The 27,389-nt window shown below is 50.7% G+C and overlaps 1 protein-coding gene across 4 annotated transcripts in view; it reads left to right on the top strand.

The window, feature by feature from the left end:
- Positions 1-27,389, top strand: part of LOC119389320 (tyrosine-protein phosphatase non-receptor type 11) — a 344,133-nt gene that overhangs the window by 68,686 nt on the left and 248,058 nt on the right. For all 4 annotated transcript variants that reach the window (XM_037656526.2, XM_037656524.2, XM_037656522.2 and 1 more), the window contains 2 exons: positions 1,207-1,401; positions 24,891-25,053. In XM_037656526.2, the coding sequence (XP_037512454.1) occupies positions 1,313-1,401; positions 24,891-25,053 (252 nt within the window). In that variant the 5' untranslated portion in view covers positions 1,207-1,312. The remainder of the gene's footprint in view (positions 1-1,206; positions 1,402-24,890; positions 25,054-27,389) is intronic.

The raw sequence follows: 27,389 nt of genomic DNA, 5'->3' as shown, positions 1-27,389 counted from the left end.
GGTGTTCAGCTTTATCGCTTTTATATAATCTGCGCCACAAGTACTGGCATTTTAAATATATAGCTCATCTTCCTTAGTGTTCAGTGACCATTCATCTGCTTAATGATGTTTCTTGCAATTAGCACTGACTATTGTATGTGCAATATGTTTAATAATAAATATTAATGCTTATGAAAGGCTTCAATGATGCTTTAAACTCCAGGAGGTGCTCAGAATATTTTGCCATCAGCTCCAAAAACACCGATTGCTACTCCAAAGCAGCATTTTTTCTGCTCCAGAATCTGCTCCAAAAAGCAAAATGTCGCTTCCACCACTGGATGTCCTCCGAACGTCCAGTATATTGCCATCCCTCACAAACAAGCAATAGAGCAAGATAACACAGTTTCTTGCCACTAAATGAATGTCTTGGCTGAGCTCTGCCTTCAATACCCCCTGTGTTTAATTTGTGGGTTTCTTTTCTGAATTTTTGTGTAGAAACTGCATATAACGAAAACCTGTTTATAAAGAATTTATTCGGGAATTTTTCAATATCGTTATATCCAGGTGTATTTGATGCACGTGTGGTTAGTCTAAGAATGAGTCTCTATCCAAGGTAGCCAGGCTCCGTCAAATGCATATGCAACTGCCGTCTCCTGCCTCAAATATTTCATACACGAAGCGATTCTTCAATATAGTGGTACGCACGACATCTGGTTTCGACACATGCAGGGCCAGATTGCTTCCTCTGCTGGTCTCGAAGAATGAATGTAGACGCAGGCAGCGAATAGGTCAAGTGCCTGGTGTGTCATTTTCAAGATGCAAATCAAGCACAGCCGGACCAGTTTCCCATTCTGCAGCACTATCTGTACAAGTTGAGCACGGTTCTGGGTGCTTCAAGGCCTTTGTATTTGTGTTGCCCACCGAGTGCTGGCAACTGTTTTGCTAAATCTTTTTTTTATTTGTCCTTGTTTTCAGTGTATTTTGCAGACTTCTATGAAAGCAAATGTGTTCACTTATTTTTATGCTCTGTCTTATCGGGAAACTTATTTCTGAGGCTCCCGCAAATCTGCTGAAGAGGTCACTGACAGTGTTCAGATGTTGTAGCTCATTTTTATCTTTTCAAATAGTTAGAAGCGTGTGTTTGCAGACTTTGTGTTGCAGAAAGCTAGTAAATTGCCATTGTAGCTTGCCAGAGAATGAGCAGGCAAGAATTTCTCATCTGTGCAGGAGGAATGGTGTGGTGACCCACATCAAGATTCGCAACACGGGCGACTACTATGACCTGTACGGGGGTGAGAACTTTGCCACTTTGGCTGAACTGGTCCAGTATTACATGGAGAACCAAGACCAACTCAAGGAGCGCAATGGCGAGATCATTGAACTCAAGTACCCTCTCATCTGCGCTGATCCCACCACTGAGAGGTGAGCGAATCCGTGACCCTCTGTGCACAAATGGTGCAAGCATGTTAGGGCCTATCACGCTGGCGAGCATTCCCTACCTTGCAGATAATCTGGTGCAAAGGCATTCTAGCTTTCAAAAACCCAGCCTGTGATAAAGCTTGCCTCTTGTAGTCAATAACATACAGCAGCGGGGAAAGCTCCCATGCACAAAGAGAGGCCCACTTATCAAGCCAACACAATCCACAGCCAAAAGGCAGCAGCCATTTCTCTATTGCAGTCCCCCCTTTGTTTTTACCATGCGACTCACTCGTAACAAGGAAAGAAGGTTACATTGAAGAGCTCGTTTTTATTTGTTAGACACAATATTAATAAATTACTACAAATAGCATCCCCTATACTTTCCGTGGCATTATTGTCTGTTAGTTCTCATTAATATTGTCACTCGTAACAAGTGTTATATTCATTGTACATTTGGATCCACTTATAGCAGTATTCGAGTGCCACAAAAGTTTGGTGGCTGGGACTGTAGTTGGTTGTTCTGAAAGGTGGTTATAGTGAAAGCCCCAAGGTTAACCAGTTTGAAAATTATTCCATGCCAACTGCATGCCTTTGCAAGTGCATGTTCTTGAACTATAAAAGTGAATAACTTATGGGATAAATTGTTTGGTGTAGTTTCTGTTTCACACAAAACACTAATCGCTGCTACAGTGAAATGATGGACTTAGTGCAAAGTCCAGTGTCAGACACTTGGGACCAGTTCTGATAAGCCAGGTTCACTTACAATGCACAGTGAGCAACAAACGGTGAACAGTTGAGTTTGCATCAAAGCTAATAGCGCTATTGATCTTGGGTATTTTCTTCCTTGAAGCGATACTGGCGTAGCAGAACATGTTGCGGGGCAAGTTGGTGCTTGCTAACAGACATTTTTGTAACTTGATTCTTCACAAACACAAGATGACAGGACAGGGGCTTTAACATTAATCGAGACTAGGAATGTGTGGTGTATACTATATATGTATACACACCATTCCCAATACGCAGACGCGTTGCACAGGCCATAGGGGACATATCAGACCAAGAACTTAAACAAGCTGCATTCCGCTTCATACAATGAAATGGACGTTTGACTAACACAATCAAAATTTTTCTCTTTTATGTGGAATGCCTCCCGAAGTTCGTGCACCGTTTTATCTTTACTTCTGCCAAGGATCCTTACATCATGGAATCACAGCTCACAAGAGCAGCTTTTGCAATGCGGCGAAAGGTGCATAGTAAAATCCCTCATGCGGTCATTTACGCATCAGCCCATTTGTTCTACATAGGGCTTCCCTCAGGTTTGGGGTGATTCATACACCATGCCTGTTGCACGCCAGGTGTAACGGTTGGTGTGCTTGACTTGGCAGCCAATCTTATAGGTGCCCATGATGCGGGGGCACAGTTGGGCGAGCTTGTTGGGTGCGAAAAATACAACAGCTACACCATACCTGTGAGCCACTTTTTTCAAATTAAGGCTTATCTTATGCACATAAGGCACGACTATCAGCTGTTGGCCGCTCCGCTCACCATCTGTAGCCTCTTTTTTTTAGCGCCCCTGCTTTAAGCTTGCTGTGCAGGGAGGCCACCACAGATGCAATGACCGAACAAAGGTAACCAGTCGAGCCAATTGGTGTACGAAGCTATCTCACGTCTTGTGCTCAGGCTGCGCAAAAGGAGTCGTGCAGCTCAACAGTGTCTGGTATTGCTCCATCGACATGGCGTCCCATGCTTCAGCCGGTGGCTGTCGGTCATTGCTGCTTGCAGTAGAAATACCCGCTTCTGTCTCCAGCATTTTCAAACGTCTGAGTTCCCAACCAGGTCATGGGTTGAAAAAAAACGCTCCGAATCACTACCTGAAACTTTTGTTATTGCGGAACTGCTCTTTAAAATATCTTCGCTCTCGAGAGGGGCCAAATGCATTGAACTTGTGGCGTCTGAAGAGATAGAGCGCTGCTCTTAGAACACACAGACACTGTTGACGCCGTCCAGGCAACCAACACGTGTACGTTTATTAACCTGCTTATACATACGACAAGCTCGCGTGCCGAATCTAATACATAACTAGTAAGACGCTAAGTAACCTTATACAATGCCAGTACAATATGCAGAAAACATAACACACACAATGTACCGCGAATGCGGCGTCACAGACATTCGATTCACCATGAGGGGGCCACAGGAAGTGAGCCGCAGTATCGTCCCCATGGACCCACCGCGGGAGACGTTCGCCTGCGCACGCCGCCAAACCCCAAAGAGACTCGCTGTTGTTTTCTGTACGTCGGCCTATCCTCACCGACAGGGCGGCGCCACCTTGCACTGCGCGATCACAGCGCCACTTCTCGTTCAGCGGCTGTTAAACCTAACTGCGGCTAATCTGGGAAATACGCGTGCTCCATGAGGTGCAAACGACTTTACAGAGGGTGATAGCACCCCCACGTCCCCCAAAAGGTTAAATCAACACATATCCCGGTAAAAAATAAACTTAAAACAAACACAGTGGTGGGAACCCTGCACAAATTGCGCCAACTGGAAATTACTGCTCTATACTTCTCCAACGGGGTCTTTCTTGCCTAATTTATGCCATTGCTGCGCCACAACATGGTTTTTGGAACCGAAACTAATTTTTTGCAGACAGCGCGCTTCGCGAGCGGAAGTATGTCATGGTCGCCATCTAGTACACTTGCGCTGCTGCATGTGTTATGGCATCTTGTTCAAATCGCACCGAGGCACCCTGGTGCTCTGTTTCTTCCAATCAACGTAGCACCTGGACACCCCGGAGTGCACCGGCGCGATTTGTCGAAGATGGCGTTAATGGCGCCACTAGCGCCCGAGCCGTCGTGACAGCCGACGCAATCCAATTCAATATTAATGCAATGCTGCAATGCCGCAACCATGTCGCAACTTTAGCTTTCTGCAAGTGATGCGGACTCCTCTATGCTCTAGTGGTCATGGCAGCGGACGGAGGCGCATTTGGGCTGCCGCCTAATAAAAGCGTGCAGTATGGTTACAACAGCGCTACGCTCGCTGTGCCGTGCGCATGTGTTTATCGTAATAGCGTCAATGCAGTGAGGTTTTTAGGTGCACGACCCGCAACGCTCAACTCCACGACAACAAGCTGCTTTCGTTTCTACAAAGCTGTGCGCGCTTGAACGCATTCCTGCACATCGAGCAGCAGCAATCGGCGGCTAAAAGCGTGCAGTTGGCTTAAAGTAGCGCTACGCGACACGCGTGCCTGAGAACGTAGCTGATGATACTTATTGCAATAAGGTTGTCAGCGATAATTTATACTGGCGCGTTCGTCGGTTGTCGCCACCTCGCATTCGTTCTTTCCCTATGCTTACATGCAAAGGCATCGCCGCAGTGGCGCGGAAGTAGGAATCATTTATCGACCGATTTCTGCACTTCTGGAAAAGACGGAAAACATTCTGGCATCGGCAAATTCAGCGGCGCAGTAAACTTTTATGCTGCAGAAAGTTATTGCGGTACGCAGTGTACGCACTAACTGTAATGAGTGTGTGGCGCCCTGCCTAGCTTAGTTTCGTTACCTCGCCAGGTTCGGCGGGCAACCTTGGTCGCGTGTGGATAATAAACACTGACGAGCGCGGCTCGGCAGTCAGCAGCTGCTTACCCCGCCATGCGTTCGGGTCATCCTTGCGAGAGCGCGGAGGTCTCGTCCCCCCCCCCCCCCCGTTGGCCAGCCCCCGTACGGGGCAAAGTCCAATAGCGGGGTGTCGTCTTCCTGAAGATTCAAGTCCAAAGGTCGGCCATGGTCACACCAAATGTTTCACCACAAGTTCCACCACTAGGGAGAGCCCACTGCCGGGAGAAGGTTCTCAGCCCAGGAGGAACAGGGCAAGACTGCACAAGGGCGGGCAGCCAGCCCGCTTGAAGTTCGCCGGTCTGGAGAGGTTGACAGCCGGGCACGTACGAGGCGTGGCTGCCAGTTGCGTGCGGCAGCCAACCGCCGAAAGTCGCTGGGACGGGGGCCCACAGGAACACCAGGCAGCCAGGAACGAAGGCCGGAGCGACCACGCTCGGGCCTGGGCCATAGCTTGAGTGGACGGACCAGCCGCCGAGGGCGGCTGCCGAAGCTGCCAGGCGAATGAGGCAGGTTGGAGGTGGCTGCACGGTAGGAACGAGACCACAGCAGGAAGGACCAGGGAACAGCAGGCCGGCTGGTCAGAAACAGGCTGGTGGCACGGTAGAGCCAGGCGCAGGGAGATGACTGGGCGATGCAGGAGTGGACAGGAGGGCCCCCTGCATAGCCGGCTTGCTGAAAAGGGGTGCCTGCCTGACGGTGCTGCCCAACAAAAGGGGGCGCTTGCCAGGTTATGGCTTGGACAACACGTCAAGGAGTATTTTCGGCCAAGAGGGCCTTCTACCACTTCCAGACGTGTGCCGCCGCACCTTAGTGGTTATTCTCCATTCACTATCATGGCATGGAGTAAAGTCCGGCCACCTGTTAGTGGGAGAAAGGTTGCTTAGGTGCGTTTCCGCAGGTTGTACCGGTGGCGTGACTTAAGGCCAGCCTTCTCACGGTTTTTCTGCGGTTCAGTGACCGCCTCCCCCCCTCCGAAGTGGTTGCTGCTGGCAACGAAAGGTTTGAGGTCGGAGACGTTAAATGGACCGCCAGCTTGCCTCCCTTGGGAGTCAGCCAGCTTGTACACCAGAGGCGACACTTTGGTCTGCACTCGGTATGGGCCCAACCACTTGGCCGACAGGGAGGCAGAGATGCCTTTGGCGGCGTCACTCAAGACGTGATTACGCCCGAGGACGAGGTCGCCGACATCGTAGTGCACTTCCCGATGCGACTGGTCGTATTGAGCCTTCTGTCCAGCTCACGCTTTTGCCAGGTTGGAACGCGCAAGGTCGAGGGTTGCGTCCATCTGTGAGCGCATTTCCACCGTGTAGCCAGACGGGCCGGCTTTCGTGGCGGACGCCCCGCTGCCGCCCCGCAGAACGCGGTCCATGGGGTTAGGCAGCTCTCTCCCAAAGTTGAGGAAAGCGGACGTGTACCCAGTTGGACTGTTCACCGTCGACCGCAAAAAGAAGCCTATCTCGTTAAGATAGGCATCCCACTCCCTGTGTTGCTGCGCAAAGGCTGTGAGCAAGGGCTTGAGGTTCCGTTTATCCGCTCAGTCGGGTTGGCCTGTGGGTGAAATGTGGTTGTTTTGCGGTGCTTAATGCCAAAGCCAGCACACGCATCCACAAACACTTTGGCCGTGAAATAGGATGCATTGATTGTTCGTGATCAACTCCGCCGGAAAGCCAAAACGGGTAAAGACCTCGGTCAACTTGTCCCAGACTGCGCGGGCCGTCAGCTTCTCGAAAGCAGTCCCTCGTCGGGATGAAACAAAGATAGACGCCGCATGGCTGACACAAAACTGCTGTTTTCATCTGTGTCTTTCATTTGTCATAGCAGAGCTTGCAATTCCAGCGTTTTTCTTGCACCTGGGGCTTGTGTTCGGACTTTTTTGGAGGTGGAGGAGGGGGAACATGTCTTTCGCCAGTGCCAAGAATCTTGACGACGCATCCTCGTCATCGGTGCTGAAATCTGATGAGTCAACATCTTCTCCAGACTCACTGATGCTGATTACATCCTCAAAATCGACTGTTGATGCGCTGGATTCGCGAGAAACGCGTCGTCTTTTGTAACGCCTACACGCGATGATGACGCCGACACGCGCGCACAGCAACCCGAAACTTTTTGCGGCGAGAGAAAACTTCCCCGTTGCAAAAAAGAAGTAAAATATCGCAGATCCCTTCGTGTGTTTTCCACTTTCTTACCTAGATGGCGCTAGGCGCCCGTAAACTGTGCGACGGCGCGAGAATTCAAACTTGAAATGCATCGTTCAAATTGAACGATTTGAATAGGCGCGGTAGCGAAAGAGTTAAAGGCTCGCTCTTGCTCGAGCCCCCAGCTCGTTCGTGCCGACTTTTTCAACAGCGCGGTCAAGGGCGCTTGGAGGTCCGCGCAGTTTGGGATAAACTGACGGAAGTAGTTCACCATGCCCAAAAAGCGCCTCAGGCCCTGATTGTTTGCCGGCGTCGGGTACTCCACAATGGCTTGTACCTTCTCCTCGCACGGCAGAACGCGACACCTGTCGATGGTAATAAAGCCCAATAGTGAAATGCGAACCTCAGCTATTTGAGCTTTCTTCAGGTTCAAGGTCAACCCGGCAGCACGCAACTTCTCGAGGACATCCTCCAAGTGGCGGAGGTGCTCCTTGAACGTTCGGGAAAGATGACGATGTCATCCAGGTACGCCATGGTGAATTGCCATTTAGCGTCCCCGAGGATGCGGTCAATCAGTCTCTGGAACGTAGCTGCAGCTCCAGAACAGCCAAACGGCATGCGGGTAAACTCGTACAGACCTCTGTGAGAGGTGAACGCAGTTTTCTCCGCGTCAGCCGGCTCCATCTGAACCTGCAGGTAACTGTGGCTAGCATCCAAAGAGCTGAAATAGCAGGCACTGCCTAGAGCAGCCACGATCGAGTCAACGTTAGGCATAGGATAAGCATCCTTCCTCGTGACCTCGTTCAGCTGGCGGTAGTCCACACAGAGCCAATAGGAGCCGTCTCTTTTGGGGGCCATTACCACCGGTGAACCCCAGGGACTGTTTGAGCGTTGGACAACTCCGGTCTCAATCAACTCATCCAATGCCTGGTCAATTGCTTTCCTCTTGGCCACACTGACGGGGCGAGGATTGCATTTCCACGGTTGTGCGTCGCCTGTGTCAATCCGGTGCCTCACAAGAGAGGCGCAACCCGGACGTTCAGTGAACATGTCACTGAAACGAGTCAGCAGTGACGACAGGTGTGCCTTCTCATGTTTCGACAAGCTGTCCGGCAAAGGCGGCAGCGAGCAATCTGAGCTGCTGCTTACCGGGGTGGTCACCGGCGTAGCCGAGACCTCGTCCACCACGGTAGCGCTATGCTCGAGAGAACGAGGTAGACACGGACCGCTTTCCGCCGCGTCGGCCAGAGGGCCAGTCTTGGCGTCAGAGTGAAGGACACGGGCTGAAAGAGCTATGCTTTGTCTCCTCTCCTCCTGCTCCCTCGTGGCGTCCGGCGACTTACGGGCAGCCGAGACCAGGGGAGCTGTAGTGAATGGCCTTAGGGCACTGAAAGGGCCGTCCCCGTAGCCTCCGCTTGCGACGTCTATCACGATACCCGCGCGTGTGAGAAAGTCACGACCAAGAATCATGGGCACGGAAAGACCCGGGAGATGCACAAAGTGCTGTCGGCACTTGCGATTCACCCAGTGCACAACCAACTGCACAGCGCCGCACGAGGTGGTGCTACTGCTGGCGAGATGGAAGGCAGTGTCGTAGGCTCGAATGCGGACAGAGCGGTCGCGCAAATGAGCCATAACCTCTTCGCCGAACAGCTAGATCGAAGCTCCGCTATCCAGCAACGCCACAAACTCTCGACCAGCGATCGTAAGGGCGATGAACGGCGCCAGCGTGGCTGGAAAGTCATGTCCAGCGCGACACGCCATCGGTGCCAGAGGTTGGGTTACACCCCCATGCTCTCGTACTGCTGTTGCTGCCGGCGAGGGGGAGCTCACCGACGGCTCACTCCGTTTCCCGAAGGGCGAGCAAGCCCTTGCGTCGAGTGGGGTGCGCTGCATGTTCGCGCCGTGTGGCCACGCTCATGACAACGATAGCAGACGACGCCTTTTCCCTGATCAGTGAGGGATCTTGGTGACCCTTGAGAGCTAGGAGGCTTCCGTTCACTAGCAGCAGCGGGGCTCCGCGATCGGATTTCCCCTCGTGCATTGGGGCACGGGGGTTCCGTTCTCGTTCGCCCTGCAGTGCAAAGGGGCACCACGCCCTGGCGTACGAGTACGGTTCGAGAGCGCGGTCCGACACGTCTGGCGCGTCTCGTTGCTCTCTCGTGGTGGAGGCGACCTCATGATTAAGGGGATTACGGGGTGACGAGTCACCACCATGACTTCTTTTGCGCAAAACGTACACGGACACAAGGAAAAAAGAGGCAGACAACACAGGCGCAAACTCACAACTGATTTATTTTGAACAACGAACTGCACTTTTATCTTCACGTATAACAAACGCCCTCCACCGGTGGACCCAGGAACACACGGAAAAAACTAAAGAAAACCTATTCAGCGCTACGTCATGATAAGAAGCAAAAACCTTTTTTTTGTTCACGCATTTGTAGACGGATTGTTGCACGTGCCTTTCAAGAAGTCGAATTCTTTATCAGACATTGTGACAGAAGCTTGGCTAACGCACTTTTCTCCCATGTTTCTTATATGGAAAGCTTCAATCAACTCCCTGTTAATTTTTTTCCTGTGAGTTGACAGAATCTTTGTGTCTGTAAACATTGGTGCGCACCCACAGGACCTGCAGTGATCCACCAGATGTGTTCGTCCTGAACTACGTAATGCAGAGTCATGCTCCCTCAACCTGGTGTTTATGCATCTTCCAGATTGCCCAACATAAGATCTGCCACAGCTGAACGGAATCTGGTATACCACTGCTGTTTTGCAAGACCTGTAATGGTGGCTGTGTTTCATCTGGCAGCTGTTCTTACTCTGCGTAGTGCCGGACTCCACCATCTTTCGGAGTCGTGGGCACAACTTTGACAGCTTGTTGGGTGCTGTAAACACCGAGGTTACACCGTATCTCGCTGCTACATTCTTCAAGCCATGGGACAACCTATGAACATATGGGAGAACTGCAAGAATGTAGCAGCGAGATACGGTGTAACCTCGGTGTTTACAGCACCCAACAAGCTGTCAAAGTTGTGCCCACGACTCCGAAAGATGGTGGAGTCCGGCACTACGCAGAGTAAGAACAGCTGCCAGATGAAACACAGCCACCATTACAGGTCTTGCAAAACAGCAGTGGTATACCAGATTCCGTTCAGCTGTGGCAGATCTTATGTTGGGCAATCTGGAAGATGCATAAACACCAGGTTGAGGGAGCATGACTCTGCATTACGTAGTTCAGGACGAACACATCTGGTGGATCACTGCAGGTCCTGTGGGTGCGCACCAATGTTTACAGACACAAAGATTCTGTCAACTCACAGGAAAAAAATTAACAGGGAGTTGATTGAAGCTTTCCATATAAGAAACATGGGAGAAAAGTGCGTTAGCCAAGCTTCTGTCACAATGTCTGATAAAGAATTCGACTTCTTGAAAGGCACGTGCAACAATCCGTCTACAAATGCGTGAACAAAAAAAAGGTTTTTGCTTCTTATCATGACGTAGCGCTGAATAGGTTTTCTTTAGTTTTTTCCGTGTGTTCCTGGGTCCACCGGTGGAGGGCGTTTGTTATACGTGAAGATAAAAGTGCAGTTCGTTGTTCAAAATAAATCAGTTGTGAGTTTGCGCCTGTGTTGTCTGCCTCTTTTTTCCTTGTGTCCGTGTACGTTTTGCGCAAAAGAAGTCATGAACGAATACCAACTCGCCCAACTTTCAGTAGAGTCACCACCAGCCCACGCACAACGAGGCTCGAGAGAAGCGGACAGCAGTGGCGGCGGGCGGTAGAGAGTCTTGCCGCCAGTATGTCTCCCTGAATACGCTTCGCATCGGAGGCCAGCTCGTTCAGGTTACGATCACGGGCGCCCCGAAGGTAAGCGGCGAAGGTTGGATGAGCCTTGCGAATGGCTCGCTCTACCTTCTCATGATGCCGTATGGTTAGCAAGGAGGTAGAGCTCCTGCAAAGCCCAGACGTACTCGAGAAGAGATTCGTCGGGATGCTGTGTTCGGAGCTCTAGCTCACAACACGTGCGGCGCTCATAGTCAGGAGGAAGGAATTCGCTACGGAACAGCGCCCTAAACTCCTCCATCGACCGAGCTTGGTGGCCGACAAGTCGCTACCACCACGCGGCTTGAAGTGTCAACGACACAGGCAACACGCTGCCTAGCATTGTGCCGTCGTTCAGCCACATCGCCTGCTGATAGCGGTGCAGCACCTCGAGGTACTCTGTGGCACTCGTGCGGTCCGAATAACCGCTGTACTCGGGCAGAGGTACCCTAAGGCTACTCGGTGCGCTTGGCTGAGGGGACTCGAGGTCTCCCTTTAAAGCAAAGGACCGACAACTGATTTTTCTTGACCCAGTTTTTTACTGCGCAACAGGAAGCTTACCTTCGTAGCGTTTGTAGCTGCAGTGGTTTATTCTAAAAGCACGTAGTTATTTTATAAGCAGTATTTTTCAATCTGAAAGGCTCCAAACACGCATGAAGGCTTGCTTCAGCAACGCTGAGAATTGATAGCGATGCCGCTAGCCCTTGTGAAAGCTGTCGTTGTTCTGCTTTCGCAGGAGTTACTGTAACTATGCTTAACCACCTTTATTTTGAGCTTTCTAACCATTTTTGAAAATAGCAAGCTGTTACAATGAGATGATGTGGCTTTATACACCTTCTCGGTATTTGTACAGCGTTGTGTGCGCCTGCGCCCAAGGTTGCCTGCGCCTGTGTCAAGGCTGCCTACGCCAAGCGAAGGCAGCGCCACTTTGTTGCATACAACTAACGCAGGCCTATATGTACATTTTTATGGAGTAATATCTTTTAATATAAAGAAATGAACAATATTTCAGTACTAACAGAAAAGTCATCGAACACGTACACCAATCAACGGTCACGTGACCGGCTTCATCGGACCATTTATGATTTTGCCGCCAGAGGCGCCAAAGGTCATTTTTCACGACTTTCAATAAAGAAATAAAAATATAAATCCACCTCTCACGAGATAAACAGGGTTGGTTTTAGTCAATGCGACGGACAATCTTTTCAACAGTGCAGTTGTCGGTCCCTTTAAAGCACAAGGCTGCGAGCGCTCCGCTTCCAGCAGGACGTTTAGGAGCTGCGCCGCAGTTGCGTGCAGCGGCGATTGCTCCGACGCAGGCGTGGTCACACGCCTGTACTCCGGCATGCACGTCAGACTGAAAAGGGCCAGTAAATGGCATGGAGGAGTGTTGGGTTGTTTCCGCTCCGACGGGTGCATGAGGCCTCACGCGATAGGCAAACGTATCGACCGCAGAGCACGGTGGCTCATGTCTGTCGAAAGTGCCGCCTACGCGAGTCTGAGGCATGCGATAGTCGGGAAACGCGGCGACGTTGTCGGCCAAGCAAGCTCGCTCGCGCACGACATTGTCAACCCTTTGCGCTCCTGACCAAGGTGGGTCAGTGAGAGCGTGCATGCCGACACCTAAATGGCCTAGGTAGGAAGGCTCGGGTGCAGCGGAGACAACGCATTGGAGGGGCTTGTAAGCGCGTGCGTCTCGAACAGCTGAGAAAGCCCGCAACTGGCTTGGCTAGGACTGTAGTCCCCATTTGAGCGGTTAGCATCACCACAGGGGGCCCCAAAGAAGGGATCTCTCCCGATGACTGAAGGCAGAGGGCCGCCGAGGCGACCGTAACTCGTACTGTCTGGTTCGTCCGCATCGAACAAGATCAAGTCTGTTCCCACGGGATCAAGCAGGAACGAGCGCCTCGAGAGGGACTGCTCTGATGCCATGCCGAAACCAAGTTGGGCGCCAGTTAGGTGGAGATAGGTTTAGCACAAAGCTTACCCTATGAGGCGACCGTGAAGGGACGCGACGTTCTCCACTGCCGCAGCGAACAAAGACGCTACGGCCGGGTTCGTCGACTCTCCGGCACGGCGCAGAAAATGCACTCGATGCAGGATGTCAACAAACACGGGTTTATTAACCCAAGATGCAGCACAGTACGACAGTCACGGGTTTGCAGGCCGTAAAGGAAACTCCGCAAGGCCGATCGAGTACGCTTGCCAGCGGCGCTACGACTCTCACACAAAGGGCAGCAGTCGAGCACACGAATGAGAAGCCGCCTGCCAGAGCAGCGCGTCAACCTTTCGTGCAGGCCTGAGAGCATCTGACGCGGGCAAGCCAGCGCCAGGCAGAAGCGAGCTCAAGGGGGACGGGGGTTGTCACCGGCGGCCAATGAAGACAGGCGTTGGCAGTGACGTAAGCTAGCTTGGTGGCATGAGCATTGTTGAGGCATGTTCGGACGCGTAGCTCGTGCGGGGAAGACCAACGCATGGTTCGCACCGAGCAAAAAGGCCTGGCGGCGTAGCCATGGTAGCCATGTCGCTGATTAACGGCGATTCCTGGCGCTCGAGCGCGCGGGGCCAGCACACGCGCTAGCTGGGGAACGAGGCGCCGATGGGGAGGGCGCGCTCAATTCCCACAATATAAGTCAACTGCCGATTTTTCGGACGCCCGATTTTTCGGACATGCTCGAAAATTCGGACGCTCTCGCGGCACCGTCAACAGCCCCATAGACTTCAATGTATTAGAACGTCAAAAATTTCGGACGCTGAAGCTATTGCGCGTCCGATTTTACGGACTTTCTGCCCAAATCGCAGGTCCGAAAGGCATTATTTGAAGCCCCCACCTCTGCCCCGTCTATCATCTCGTAGGTTGGAACCGGCGCTTTCGCGAGTCGATCTGTTTGAGACAGTAGCAGAGTCCGAAAGTCAGCTTCGCCGCAATGCCGACGCGTTATGGGGTGAAGTAGACCAGAAATTCAAAGGGGCCGCTATCGCGGCGCCGTGCGGCGATGTTACGAATAAGCAGCGGAAATGCACGGAGGCGTGATGGCAGCAGCTGGCAAACGCGCCAGCACGGCTTAATCGCTGATAACCCTTACGATAAGCATCTACAGTTCGGTAGTGCACGTGGACTAGCGCAGCTGCATGCGTACTGCACGCATTTAATAGGCGAGAACCCAAATGCGCCGCGCCGCCATTCTTCCTGCCTCTTTCTGCGAGACCGCTAAGTGCGCCGCGTAGACGCGTTGCCTTCGCGGACGAAACCAGCTCGCCATTGCCGCGCCCGTGTGCAATCAGGAACTAAGTGCGCATCACGAACCCTTTCGTGATAAATGCGTGCGTACGATACAGCAACAGTAAAGTGACGGCGTCAGCTTAGTTGGCGATGTGCTGCACACAACTAGAAACGATCAGCTTGACAGGGCAGCGAATGCTGCGTATCGGCGGCGGTTCGGCGATGTGTGTGCGCATGTTTACATGCGCACACGCATCGGGGAAAGCCGGTCGAGTCGTCCGCTCTTCCGCCACAGTCTGTGTTCCGCGTCATCGTTTACAAACGCTTCATGCGAGATAGGCCTCCAACGCTCAAGTATGCGCAGCGCCGTCCGCCGCCCCAGCGGAGAGAGGGAAAAACTCCGGTAGCTGGGACGGGTCGCTCTTGCTTGGTTTTCCCATCGCGCGCGCGGAGAACGTGCTCCCCGGGGCTTTTATCTCGCATTTTTCACGCTATGGGTGCCGTTCCTTCGTCGTACTCGAAAGCAGGCACGCAGTCCTGCTGCATTGTGAACTGTCACAAAAGTTTAAAAATGTCGAAGAGCCGAAAACTTCCTGTCATGTTCTACCGTTTCCAATGCAAGCAGTCCGAGGAGCAGAGGCGTCAAGAGTGGATTATGGCAGTTCGCCGCGATGCTTTCGCGGTCTTGTCACCTTGAAGCAGTTTTTGTCGTACACAGTATTACGAACTATTAACTATTACGAACTATTAACTATTAACACAGTATTACGAACTATTAATGACCGATGATCCTGCTCATTTGAAAGGGAAGTGCGTTTGTGAACAGAAGTTACAACAAATAGACAGCCGCTGTACGTTTCGAGATTGCGCGCTGGCTTTCCGAGTCAACCATTTGTAATGTTACAGCAGCGGAGCATTTGGGCTTATTACACCACAGTTTAAATAACGTACCTTGATTACTAAGTGTTTAATTCAGCTGATTGCGGTACATTTCCCGTCGCGGCTCCCTGTAAACAGAATTAAGCTGTATGTTTGCACTGAGCGTTTATATTGGCCTTGCATGCGACACGCCGTGATTGCTTAGAAGGCTGAAGTGTTGCGCTGCTAAAATTGTGGTCATGGGTTCGATTCACGCATACAGCAGCTGCATTTCGATGGGAGCGAAATGCACTAACACCGGCGTACTTAGATTTACGTACACGTTAAAGAAACCCAGGTGGCCGAAATTAATCCGAATTAATCCACCACGGCGTGCCTCGTATTAATGTCATGCGTTCGGCACGTAATAAAAAGCCTTGCATGCCGCTTTGGAAACGAGCTGAAAAAAGAACCAAGGTGGCAATTAAATTTTCGATGGCTTCGCGAATTCAGATGCGCTTATTATTGGGCACAAATCTCGGCATAATCATAAACATGCGCGATCCCAGTGGGTATTGTATAGTATCAGGGGCGTAGCCAAAAACTTTTTCGGGGGGGGGGGGGGGTCCAACCATACTTTATGTATGTTTGTGCGTGCGTTTGTATGTGTGCGTGTACATGTACGCAAGCAAAATTGAGAATTTTCGGGGAGGGTTTGAACCCCCCCCCCCTTGGCTACGCCCCTGTATAGTATGATGCTGACCAAGCGAGCTGTCGAAACAACCAAAGCGACATTCGAATAAGCGAACACGGTGCGTGATCAGGCGTCGATATTATTCGAAATGAAACACGCCTCTGCAAGAAACATGCATCGTCGAAGTGGGCATGAAATATTTATTTATTTTTAGTTTGCGTATATCATTATGCTGTCAAAGGGCGCTCTAAAAAAAACCAAGGCGACATTAAACTTGCGATCCGACGTTGTTATCATTCGATGCAAACCTCGGCAAAAGTGAAACTCCCACGAAACTGAACACTGCGCATTGCGATGCAGCCAGTGACTCAACAGGGCAGATGTAAATTTATGCTCTTCACACTGAGCTCATAATAAATTTAAAGCCGCACGACAAACTTGGCATCCAAGCAATTGAAAAGTTATTAACAGAAAACGCAGGCGAAAGCGTGCTGGATGGTTGCTGACAGCTCCGAGTATACACGACTGCCGCAACGAATGTGCGTTTTACCGGTAACATAATTACAGAACTCGCGCAGTCACCTCCCTGCTCATGTCAAAGAAATGTGCCCGTTCAGCATCTGCACGCACGTAGCGCTCGCACAAACAGCATCGCCCTTGACGACCTGCTCGGTCCCGAAAAGGTGGTCGATCAACCGCCCTCCTCTGGTAAGATTCCCACCTGGGATCTCTGGGATCTTTCTAAACCTTCAGAGCAAGCGACACCTGAAGCTGCACGTGCACGGCGAGCAGAGAACAGCGCGTGCAGGGTGCCTGAACGTGCGGAGACAGCGCAGTCAAAAGGCTGGTGTGGGGACAGGAGCGACCGGTTTTCGCAAGAAAGGCGGCGAAACGCGTGCGACGCAGCGCCCCCTGGCCGAGCTTGGGAGGCCTATAGCCGTAATCTATTCCGCGCTTTGCTGTTATCAGCGGCGGTCATCACGAGATGCAAAAGTGGCGGTTGGCACGTACGTAGTTAAGCGGGTTCGCGGCAGGTACCGAATGTATTTGCGTGAGCCTGGGCGCGCACCAAAATGCCTGATAATTGTACTGGGAGGCATTAAAGCCATTTCGGACGTGGCTGGGGCGATTTGACCGCTTCAGCTAAATAAAAAAGCATGAATTCGATTTTTCGGACTGCCCGATTTTTCGGACGATTTCGCGGTTCCCAGGAAGTCCGAAAAATCGGCAGTTGACTGTATACAGGGTGTTTCAAGAAATGTGTCCAACCTTCTAAAAAAATCCGGGAAATGTGATATTTGCTCGGGGCTTTGAGAATTGCTTTTTCTGTAGCGGCAGGAATCTTAAGGTAGTTAAGAACATCATTTAGGACAGTAATTAAGAAAGTTACATTAATTAACTTTTTAATTAGTGGAGTTAAGTGATTGTGTCAAATGGGAGAATTGAAGTTCTTCATGCGAGGAACCCATCCGAGCTTTGAGATTTCGAAAAAGCGTCCTCTAGTAATTGTTGTGGCGTAATGAAATTCAACCAAATGCAACGGCTTTCAACAGCGAAAGCCATCGAATTCGGTTGAATTCGATGGCTTTCGAACATCACGCGTACAATGTCCGGGGAGGTCTGCAAGGTCACGTGGCGACGCATTGCTGAAGCTGTGGGTGTATGCTGGAATTTGAAAAATGTGCAGTGCTGTTCGCTCATGATGACCAAAAAACGCGAGAGATAGTAGAAGCAGCAGAGATGGCCAAGGATGTTAGGCATTGTATCAGCGTGCCTTCCATTGCTCTGTCGGCAAAGGAACTATGTTTTTTGGGCGTATTGCAAGATAGTGACATGTGATTTATTAACTTTTATTTGTTCTATGTAACTGGTGTTGTGCCTTTAGAGAGATAAATCTTATCACTTAGGAGTGAATGTGGTTATGTGGATGTGAAGCTGCGCAGGCGTGGTGTTACCCTATATATTCATGTGTTTTCTTTAATAAAATTCAGTTGGAAGTTAGCGCTTGTGTGTGTCGCATTCTCCCATCTTTCGTCCCTGAAGTTCGCGCTGTTTAGCTGTTCAAATGGAGTACCAACTAGCCCAAACATGCACCTTGCTAAACTGAGGGAACAATAAACAAAAATTAAAGCTAAATTTTCTTCCTGTGTGTGTGCCTACTCCAAGTATAGACGATTTTCCACAGCGGCGCACGGGCGCTGCCATGTTTGATCACGTGATCGTAACTGGCCTTCCCCCAGCCATTTGCCCCGGCCAATGCATTGGGCCAGCGAAGCGGCCGTGGCCATATCACACAAGCTGGTTGCAGCAGGGTGTAAGCAAGTCACATGCTTGCGCAGAAAAACATAGTTCTACATGCAATCGCCTCAAAGTTGAAAACGTTGAGACATTTGCATTTGTTTGGTACGTACCACGCCACAACGATAAGCGATATGTTTAATCTACTTCGTATTTATGGTGTATGCCTTTAATTGTTGTATTATCAACCGCCAGTAGCTTGGGTTACAAGCCAACATGGCAGCACCCATGCAGACGCGACAGCCTGCTTCGATCAGAACTCGCGTTTGCTACTCGCCCACTGTCCTCACAGCAATAAATAAATGGCAAAATTGGCCATCGCTTTGTCTCAGCTCACGCTGGAGAACAAACGTCAGGTATGCTTTGTCATTATTATTGCGATCAGCTGTGTTTATTTAGCCATGCCTGTTCAGCCTTGTCTCCGACAGTATGAGAACGAATCTTGGAAACACTGCAAAATACCGACGAGTACATTGCTCTCGAAGCTTGAGGACACGAATATAAAGCAAATAAATGCGTAGGTTTTGAACTTACGGGCCACACAGCGCAGGACGACGACGTGATAAATTCGAGGCGGAAGGAAACTGCATTCACAGGTGCCGCCGTGTTTAGTTTTCCGGCGCTGCCATCTGCTCGCTTTTACTCGCGTGCGCGCAGACGCTATGGGAACGCCGAGCAGATGGCGCGACGCGGATTGAGACATATTGAGCAGTGCTGCCAAAGGCCACGGCAGGGGGATGGCCATGGAGACTGCCACGGTAGGGGGACAGCCACGGTGTGGCGGCGCCGTCTAGTTTTGATTGAACAAACCAGCTGCGGAAAATTGTCTATATGGGTAGCTGCTCCAAGAGCAGATTTTGCCTTCTCCAATATCTGCTCGAAAATGCTGGAAGGCATTCCCACCACTGCAAATAACCACACAAGCTCTATGAAGGAAGACAACACATGTGGTGTAAATGTCCCTAAAGAATGTTCGTGCACCGCAACATGGCCGGTGGTCGACACCGCTGCTTGACCTCAGTCTTGGAACTGACGGCAATGGGGCCGTCGGTGCAAAGGAGCATCGCTTGCACCGACACGTCTTCTGGTCGTGAGCAGCGCTTGGGTTACGTAGGCAGCCACGCAGGTCACAGGCATGTCCACTGCCCGAGATGTCTCGACCGCATTCCTGGCCAGCGGCAAAGACGATGTGCAGTAGACACCCAACTGCGGGTTACATCACTACCGCTGCGTACACTGGAAGCACTCACCAGAACGGTGCAGTAGGACAAATGAAAAGGAGCTACAGGCGCATCGCCCACATGGTACGATATTCAGTACTGCTAGCAAAGACATTGGCGGCGACTGAGGTGCCAAATTCGAATGAACAAAGGTTGCTTTTCTTAGTTTGTGCAACGAAAGTGAAAGAATGAGGGAAGCAGAGCGCAACACCACAACGCCATGATTCAACGGGTTGTGTCCCACGTGCGACAGGCAGCTTCGCAGAGCCTTAGGCCTAACGAGTCGCTCGACAACAACCAGCATCAAAGAAGCACCCCGCACAGGCACAGAAGAGGCAGCCGCGAGGAGACATCAGCTCTGTGAGGTGGCCCTACTCGCTCGCTGCACACAGCAGCTTATCAAGTGATCGGCATCCAACGTCCCTAACGGTCCGTCCCTGATGGTGTCACGGTGCCCCGGCATCGAGCCGCAGTACAAGTCGGCAACAACGACCGTGGCCCCTGGCCACCCTGCTCTATGAACCGTGACTCCCAGAGTCAGAGAGATAGAAGAAGCTATTTACAGAAACATGGACCATCTACAAGGCTTCCATATGCACTCGCTTCAGGTTTGCCTACAATCCATGTGCTCTATGCCTCGTTCTCCCAGGGTGCGGACCACATGGCTCTCGTACCGACAACTCAACGACATTCTTGAAAAAGATTATCTTAGTTTTAAGGCAGCATTTCATTCTCGATGCAACGCATTGTTACTTGCGATTTCCCTCCCAAAAAACCCTCCATATGTCTCTATACAATTCATAATTTATTGCTCCAAAGTGCTCCAAAACTTGTATTTGACTGCTCTAAAAGTGATCCAAAACCTAAATATTTGTGCTCCAAAAATTGCTCCAAATTGCAATTAGTCAGTAGCACCCCTGAAGATATCGTCCACTTGCAAACAGAAAAAACTAAGCGTGCCGATGAGTTCAAACATGCCACAGCAAACGATCTGCTTGTCTCAAGAAAGCGCGCCGCCAACGCTAGCGATGAAAATCTCCCTCTAGACCTACTCCAACCCGGCACAACCATTAAGGTTGCCCCGAACCGCGAAAACTGCCATCCAGTGCCCCAAGAGCCCCACGTTGGGCGCCAGTGTGGTGTCTAAAGATGAGCCGCTCTTGGGGCAGTTCACGCAGTTGTGCAACCAACACGTGTACGTTAATTAACCTGCTTTTACATATGACCAGCTCGCCTGCCGAATCTAATGCATAACTAGTAAGACGCTAAGTAACCTTATACAATGCCAATGCAATACACAGAAAACATAACACGCAATGTACCACGATGCAGCATCGCCACAAGAAGCCCACGGGAAGCGAGCCGCGGTATCGTCCCCATGGACCCACTGCGGGAGACGTCCACCTGCGCATGCTGCCATACCCCAAAGAGACTTGCTGCTCTTTTCTGTACCCCAGTCTATCCTCGCCGACAGGGCGCCACCTTACACCGCACGATCCCAGCGCCACTTCTCGTTTGGCGGCTGTTAAACCTACTGTGCCTAATCCGCGAAACACGTGTGCGCCATGAGGTGCAAACAACTTTACAGTGGGTGATAGCACCCAACAAACTCCATGGTCGTTCGCCGTGGACACCAGATTTCTTCGTGATGGCCTTTGTTATTGAGGGGCTCGACTATATACCACACATTCCTAGTCTCGATTAAAGTTTTGAGTTAGCGCCTGTCCTGTTGCCTTGTATTTCTTCTTTTTGGGATTGTGCTACAAAAATGTCTGTTAGATACTGGTGTCAACAGTAACAAAACTTGCAACTTGTTGGCATTTGTTCTAAAGTGGTGGTTAGTGGTGCTGATTGGCCATATGCGGTCACTGCAAGAATGGGTTCCGGGCACTGTAGGGCCAGAACCAGCAATTTGGCCTTTTGGAAAGTTTTCTGGCTAAGAGACTTCTCGCTGCTATCTGTGTAGGACTGATCGAATTATAGGGCTCACTTTTAATGACTTCCGGTGCTATCTTCTGAAGCCCTTTCCGCATTGCAGGATTGCAACATTCTAGGCTTTTGTAAATCAAGAAAGCTTTTTTTTTTTTTGTGGCTTCCTTTTGTAAATAATGACGCCTCCTATCTGCCTTGCGTCTTGAAAGTTGTAGATTTTGAATGCACAGCGCTTAAAGGGCCCCTAAACCCCCTCCGACATTTTCCCAAACATTTCAAGTAAACAAGCGCATCGCGTGCAGAATGCCGTCGCGATCAACGATGCCACACGCCGCAGCGCTACAGGTCGCGGGCGCGCCACAATTTCGAAAAAACAATAGCTTCTCCTTTCCGGTCCCCGCCATTCCTGCCACTGACATGTGTGACATCACCAGTGAAAGTCGATGACGTTATCAGTTTCGATGCTTGCGATTGGCCGAACGACAACCGAAGACTTCCGGTTACTCTGCAAACAGCTGTTCGTGCGCACCTTGCTGTTCTTGGTCGTGTTGCCGCTTGCGAATCGACATCTGCGGCCCATAAGGGCCCGCTCACGCTAGCGGCAAGCCTGCCGCAACGGCGCGGTGCCGCAGAATGTCGGCCGTCGCCGCACGCGCGACAGCAGTCCAACTTGAACGGCAAGCCTCCGAAAAACATGGCCGCAGTGCCAAAAGCGGTTGTCGTCCACCTCGAGTCTATCAAGTGGCCGCCGTGTGCTCTGTAGCGTGTAAGCTCCGAACTGATGCTTCCATTTGCTTTAGATTCATGTCCTTAAGCTTCGACAGCAAAGTATTCGTACCGATTCAGCCCCGTTTTGGAGAGCCATACTCAAATAATCGATGCTGTAGGCTTAGTGAGTCGAGAAGGGCGCTTCCGAATGCTCGGAGGACATAGATTACGTGTTTGTTAGTTGTTTCTAATCCTCCATAGCTGGCGCCACTTGACCTGGCGCCAGCTTGGGGACATTTTATTTGGTTTTACGCAACGCTTTCTTTAATGCCGGACAGACTAAAACGCAACCGCCAAGTCGCTAGCGTAATTACACATCCACGCCTTGCGGTTTGATGAGCTCCGTGAACTCATCTCGAGCCGAGGTGGTCTGGCACGGCGTGTCCCCGCACGGGTCCCATCACGTTGGCGATCCTTTGAAGGCGTGCGCGCAACACAGGGTCCATACCGGCACAATTCGTAGGGGCACGGGCCGGCACGGCAGCAACAGCGGTGAGTCAACGAACAGTGCACCCAGATACCACACAGAGTTGACGGCGAGCTGGAGCGTCAGAGTCGCCGGAGTCGCGGCAACCGGAAGTAGACGCTGTCTCGAACAGCGCGTCAGCGGTGACGTATGCCACGCGAGATGAGGAGGGGCATTCAGCGAGGAGGGCAAAGCGGTTTTGGAAGAGGAAAGAAGTGATCGTCGCGTTTCGATCATCAAACGCGTGTAACACCGCTATTACGGCACCGTTTCAAAAAATTCTCATGGCTACGTGTTCGTTGTAAACTCGAGCACAACTTCCTCACCTCAACTAAATTTCGACCGCTGGGTGGTTTAGGGGCCCTTTAAGGCGACACACACACGGAGGGCGAGAAGGAGGACGGGCACTGACTGTTGACAGTGGACACACACATCAAGGGTAAGAAAAACAAGGAAGGCCAGAAGACAACAAGATGCTTTGGATTATTGACTCAGATTTCGGTATCCCTTGTCTGTTAGGGTGAGTGAAGGGGCACTGACACAATCCGCACCTTTGCACATTGTCGTGAATGTTTCTTACATTTCACGTGCCAGGTTGTCCTTGTATCTGTGCAAAACATTGGCTTTTTTCAGCAATGGAGAGCAGCCATAGTCTGCACAGTGGATAGCTAAATTGCTTGCTGTAAAAGATGGTCACTGAGACATCGTCCCGAGTGGCCGATCTGCCATAGGTTGTGGCAGATCATACAGCGATCGTCCTCATTCTGTCCCTCTGTATTCAAAATGGATCCTTACCAACGAGCTCGCCTCAACACCCTCTTAAGTTTGCAGATGTTCGTATGCATGTGTTGTGGCACCTTTGGATTTTAGTTTTGTTTTGCTGGCGTGTCACATATATTTTGTGTTTGTGGTGGCACAGTGAAACCTCAGTATAAAGAAAATCTTGATATAGTGAGTTTCTATGATGTGCGTCAAAGACCATGTATATTTAATCTCAATAAAACAGTGTTCACTTGCAATTTCAATATAACAAATCTTTACTGCTTCCACAAAGGCAGATAGATGCCTTAAACTTTTTAAAACTTTTTGTGGTTCCAGTCATTGAATAGTTAAACTATGCATTTTTCAAATTGCCTGCATGACAGCCTCGATAGGGGAACTCACCTTTGGAGCCCATCGTTATTGCATTGCACAGTTGGCGCCCTACAGGCATCGTTGCGTGTTCGGTGTCTAGAAGACAACCACTTGTGCAACAAAGTTTCCGTCCATCTCTTTTGTGGCGACCGCTTGAGAGTGGCCCGGCTGGTTCTGGTGGCAGCCAGGGTCTGGCAGCGTGCAGTTTGCCAGAAGTAGAAAGTTGGAAGAAGCCCAGTAGCATCGCACAGGGAATTGTAGAGGTGGAGGCGAGACCCATGGCACTTGCGCCATGGATCGATCCACAACAACTAGCCCAGTACCTTGCTACATTGAGGCGAGGCCGAGTGATTGTGCGTGGACAATTTGTGTCAGCTTGAGAACATCAATATTATGCACAGCAGCACTTTAGTAATCGAGAAATTAAGGTTAATGTAGGACAAGATTTTTTGCCACCTGTGGGACGTTCTGGTACTGGATCACATAGAAGGTCCTCAGTACAATTAATCACTAGTACTCGAACTATCCGTGATGAAGAAAAGAACAGTGCGATGCATTGTAAACTGGAATAAAATGAAACTTTTGGAAAAAAAAGAACTTGGAAAGTGGTCCAAAAGCTTGGCGGGCTGTGCGTCAATTGTCAGGCAATAATGGGTGGGCGGAGCACTGAAACGCATTGTACCCTACTGTACCCTGACGTCACAACATGGTATGAGCTTCTCGTCACGTGCTCGCACAATATGTAGTGACGTTTCCACGGCCGCTCCGCACCATGGCTCCGGTGGTGACGCACAAGTGGCCATTTTGGAAGTTTTGATGACGCACAGGCGGACATCTTGGAAGTTTTGGTACCTAACGTCATCACAACTAGCCAGACTGCTGCGTGAAGTCACCAGAATTTGCTCTGTAGCCTGACGTCAGGCTAGTGTCGATGTCAGTAGGTGTGCCGTGGAAAAATTGCCTTTAATATCAAATTAAAATATCTTATCAGCATTTGCTGAGCTTCACACTTGCTCAGAGCTGTCTCTGCATACAGGAGATTTGTACGGCCGAGTAAACTCGCCTTCGAAAAAAGGTGTCAGTACGCCTTTAAGTTCAACCGTGCCATGAAGTGAAGAGCTGGCAAAAGCAAAGAGCTATGCTTGCCAATAAAGCGTTTCACATTGCAGATACATGCACCTGAAAGGTTGAGAACCACCTCACATGTCAGTGTTGTATCGTAATCACTTTTGGGGTGCCACAAATGTCAGTGACGAGCAGCTCACTCTACCTGAGAAAAGTATAAGAAAACAGTGGTGTTCTGACGTTGCTGTGCTTTGCAGATGGTTTCATGGCCCACTCGTGGCCAAGGAAGCAGAAAAGCTCCTTCTCGAAAAAGGCAAAAATGGCAGCTTTTTGGTTCGGGAGAGTCGAAGCAAGCCAGGGGACTACGTTCTGTCTGTTCGTACGGAGGACAAGGTGACCCACTTCATTGTCCGCTGCCAGGTGAGTCGACACCAAAACTGCGTTCCTTTCCCCAGACTCTATTGGACTGGGAACCGGTCAACATGCACTGAAACTATCCTAGTGTGAACATGTAGATACAGTAGACGAACCCCATGGGACCACGGTCATTTGTTCCTCTTATCAGGAGTGCCCCCAAAAATGACATGCTAAGTGCATCCAAATTTGTAACTTAAAACACTGAATGGAGCTGACTTACAATGGGGGAGAAATTTATGTGGCTCAACTAGATAAAACCTATGCCTTCAAGTACCGTATTTATACGAATCTAACGTGCGCCCGATTTCATATGCTCTATATAAACAGCACACGAATACATTGCTACCACATTTTAACGATAAAACTGTGGCACGACCCTATGTTGATGATTACAAAAAAAAAAAAAAAAAGTGACAGTCAAGCACAACTTGCCTTCATAGAACAGAAAATTTGTTGTTCTGGCAGTTCACTTTCTTCTGTAATTCTATTTTGCTGGCTCTAATATCACTTCTGGATACGCCTCGATCACCTGCTGCTACCTTGACAAAGTCAATATACGCTGAGTTACCTAAGAAAGTCTGCAAGCTTTTCCTTTGAGATCCGGATATTTGCCTGTTTTCAGCCCGTAGTAACTTTTCTTGATCGACATGCAGCTTAAGAGCTCCCCCTGCGGGGGTGTCTGCGCAAGCAGGAGTTTGGTGTGTAGCGACACCACGGACCTGAGCTAAGGGGGGGTTTCGACCCCTCCCACACCTCGCCGTGCGTGGCTTTGCCATGTCCGGGGAAAAGGGGATCCTGGGGGTTGAGCCGACGCCGGGTGCTTGGACCTTTAAGGCCTCCCTGGCAGAGGCAGCACACCCCTTTGGCCCTGGCTTCACGTAGACCCACCCAGGGGAAATCGGCAGTCGCCTTTTCCTGTCTCTCTCTTCCCGAGCTCTGTCTTTTTCTCTCACTTTACATCTTTCCTGTCTTCTCCTCTCTTCTAGTTACTTCCGTTTTTCCTGGCAGCAAGGGTTAACCGTGTGTGGCTCCACAACCTTGGGTAGACCATGTTAGGTGATAGTGACGGCGTACTACTGGCGTGGTGCAGACTTTTTAACGCGTCCTGCCACGCCCCCTCGTTGGGCTCCGTGGTGGGTGGTAGGCGCCGTTGCCGAATAAATGACTTTCTTCGTGGGACCCTCGAACCCCTCACCCAGTGATCGTGCCCTGAAAAGGACACGCACCGAAGTGACCTCGAAATTCTATTTCAGAAGACAAGACACCTTCCCGAAATACCATGTCATTCACTGTGACAGTAACAAGAAAACAACAAATATATCACCATTTTTGGGTTCTAGATGCTTCACTGAAAGCATTGGCGCCGGCTACAAAGCCACCAAAATGGCCAGTGGGGACATTCTAATTGAACTAAAGGACAAGACCCAATAACAGAAACTGAGCAAGCTCGTAGCATTTGGAGATAAACCCATTACAGTTACCACACACAGAACAATGAACAACAGTAAAAGGTGTTGTTTCAGATGATGACCTTGTGGACCTCACTGATGAAGAACTCTTGAATGGGTGGAAAGATGAAAATGTTATACATGTACAGCGAGTCCAAATAAGGCGGGATGACATGGAAATTGTCACAAAACACATTATAGTCACCTTTGGCTCCAGCACACTCCCTGAAACAATTACAACAGGCTATCATATGCTACGCGTCCGACTGTACATGGCGCTGTTTCAAGTGCCAGAGGTTCGGCCACGCATCGCAGAGTTGCCGTGGGCAACTCACCTGTGCAAAGTGCGCCACAACTGGGCACTCCACCGATGACTGCAGGGCTGAGGATGAGACCCGTCGTTGAGCGAACTGCGATGGCGCCCATCCCGCATACTCTCGCTCGTGCGTAGCCTGCAAAAGAGAGGAAGAAGTTCTTACAATTAAATTCCAACAAAACATCAGTTTTCGAGAAGCCCGACACCGTGCAACACTAACTTTTCTCCAGAAACCATCTTTTACTTCTGCAGTGCAACAGGGGGCAGCACTGCAGCGGCCACAGGCGGTTACCCATGCCACACGAAGTGTGCAGAGGCGAACGCCACCCGCCCCCATGGCGGAAGCAGCCAAGGCTGCTCCGCCTACCAAGGACACGGCCACACCAACGGCCGCTGCAAGCCCTGGTTGCAGCCATGGCCGGCCGGCAGCAGTTGAGGTCCCCTCGACTTCTGGCCAGGTGGGGCCAAAGGCCTCGTCTGTTGAGGCGAAGCCAACACAACGAAAACACAACCCGCTGGAGTGTGTGCCCGGTGCCTTGCCAGAGTCAATGGGCACAACTCCTAGTGGAAAGGCG

Source organism: Rhipicephalus sanguineus, chromosome 4 (assembly GCF_013339695.2).
Source record: "Rhipicephalus sanguineus isolate Rsan-2018 chromosome 4, BIME_Rsan_1.4, whole genome shotgun sequence".
In the NCBI taxonomy this organism is placed as follows: domain Eukaryota; kingdom Metazoa; phylum Arthropoda; class Arachnida; order Ixodida; family Ixodidae; genus Rhipicephalus; species Rhipicephalus sanguineus.
Note: the sequence above shows the minus strand (reverse complement) of the source record. Positions and strands in the feature narration are given on the sequence as shown.